The sequence below is a fragment of the Pelmatolapia mariae genome, linkage group LG14 (genome assembly GCF_036321145.2).
Source record: "Pelmatolapia mariae isolate MD_Pm_ZW linkage group LG14, Pm_UMD_F_2, whole genome shotgun sequence".
In the NCBI taxonomy this organism is placed as follows: domain Eukaryota; kingdom Metazoa; phylum Chordata; class Actinopteri; order Cichliformes; family Cichlidae; genus Pelmatolapia; species Pelmatolapia mariae.
In genome coordinates this window covers 40,124,523-40,126,201 of record NC_086239.1, presented here as the reverse complement: position 1 = coordinate 40,126,201, position 1,679 = coordinate 40,124,523, and the positions used below count along the sequence as shown (strand labels likewise).

Below are 1,679 nucleotides of genomic sequence, written 5' to 3'. Positions count from 1 at the left end.
TTGTTTATCTGTCAGGTTAGGTCTTAGACTCCACCTCTCTGAGAACACCTCAGGCCCTTCGAGGTGTGGGGGGCTCCCCTGACCACACTCCCTGCCAGTGGCTGATGCCCTCAGTGCCTTGGTGGTTCTCGGTTGTCCCGGGCTGGGTGCTCGGGTGTGTACTGGCTCACTATCGGCAGCTGCTTGGCAGGGCCTGGTGCCCGTGGCTTGGTCCGGCCCCTTCCATAAGACAGGCGGGCCATCTGATCTGTAAAGCCTGTTTTGTTGTTTTTAATAAACTGCATGCTCAAAAAATGTTTTCTCTCACTCCCATTTCTTCTTTTTGCATGTTGAAGCTCGTGTTGCTGTTGAGATCCAACCACCTGGTGTGTCTGTAAATAAACCTTCTTTTACCCCACAATTATCAGAGTCCTGCTGTTCAGTCCAGCCTGAGCAGCTGTGACATTAATCTTGGCTTTTCAATGAATTTAGAGCCTTGACATTCATATTTCTGTTTCCAGAAAATGTAAAAATTAAAACCTTCTCTTGAAAAAAAGTAAATGAAAACATATTCTGTGACAAAAGAGTTATGGGAATTCTTTGATCCTTTGATCACAGGACATTAAAAGTCTATTTGAAGGACTGAGAACCAAAAGTGAAATTTTGTTGCAGTTAAAAGTTATTACTTTTGACTGCAGTCCCAAAGATTAGAAAATAACTTCATTTTGCTCTGAATTCTTTTTCTTTGATTTCATTAACATGGGTTAGTTTTTCCTGAATGTCCCAGTCCGGTGGGTGAACCTGTGGAGCATCCTGGACCTGATCTGCTGCAGGTTCAAGCCATAGATGATGGGATTGACGAGGGGTGGGACCACCAGGAACTGAGCAGCTAATGCATTCTGCAGTGCCTTCATTGTACTGCCGCCACTGTAACGAGAGTACATGGTATCAAACATCAGTGAGGTGGTGAAGAGCAGCAGTGTAATGAGGTGTGGCAGACACGTCTGCATGAATTTCCTGCGGTCGGCTTGAGATCTGATGGCAGCTCGTATCAGGTGGACGTACGACACCATGATAAGTGCAGCCTGTGACAGGTGTGAAAATATGACCACGAAGCCATAGACATTGTTGATGGTTGAGTCAAAGCATGACAGTTTGACCACCTCCCAGTTAGTGCAGAATGTCTTGGGGATGTGGCGTCCGCAGAGCGGCAGCCTGGCGGTCAGGAGAATGCCCACGGCTGACTCCAGAAGTGAGAAGCACCAGGTGAGCATCAGAAGCTGTGCTACCTTCTGAGCTGTCATCAGCATCCGGTACTGCAGTGGTTTGCAGATGGCGATGTAGCGGTCATACGCCATGACAGTGAGACCGGTGAACTCAGAGAAAATATAACTATAAGTGACAAACATCTGACCCAAACAGGCCGTGTACGTGATGACATAAGAGTTGGTCAGAAGGTCATGAAGCAGCTTTGGGTAGAAACTCGAAGCTCCACAGATCTCGTTAAAACAAAGGCTGCACAAGAAGATGTAGATCGGCTCGTGGAGCGTTTTATCCAGGCTGATGGTGATGATGAGGGTCAGGTTTACAGATACGGTGAAGAGGTACGACATCAGAGCGAAGGCAAAGTAGATCTGATGGTTTGTCAGCGAGTCGTTCAGACCCTGAAGCACAAACACGATTTCAAAGTTATTCTCCAT

General features: G+C 47.1%; 1 protein-coding gene across 1 annotated transcript; it reads right to left on the bottom strand.

Annotated features, from left to right (window-relative positions):
* Nucleotides 1-743: 743 nt before the first annotated feature.
* On the bottom strand, nucleotides 744-1,679 carry LOC134640742 (olfactory receptor 4S1-like). Its single transcript, XM_063492642.1, has one exon. It carries the CDS (start codon nucleotides 1,677-1,679, stop codon nucleotides 744-746), a length of 936 nt encoding a protein of 311 aa, XP_063348712.1.

Excerpts from the sequence above, each read along its gene's own strand:
- LOC134640742 (XM_063492642.1), bottom strand. The coding sequence starts at position 1,679 with ATGGAGAATAACTTTGAAATCGTGTTTGTGCTTCAGGGTCTGAACGAC.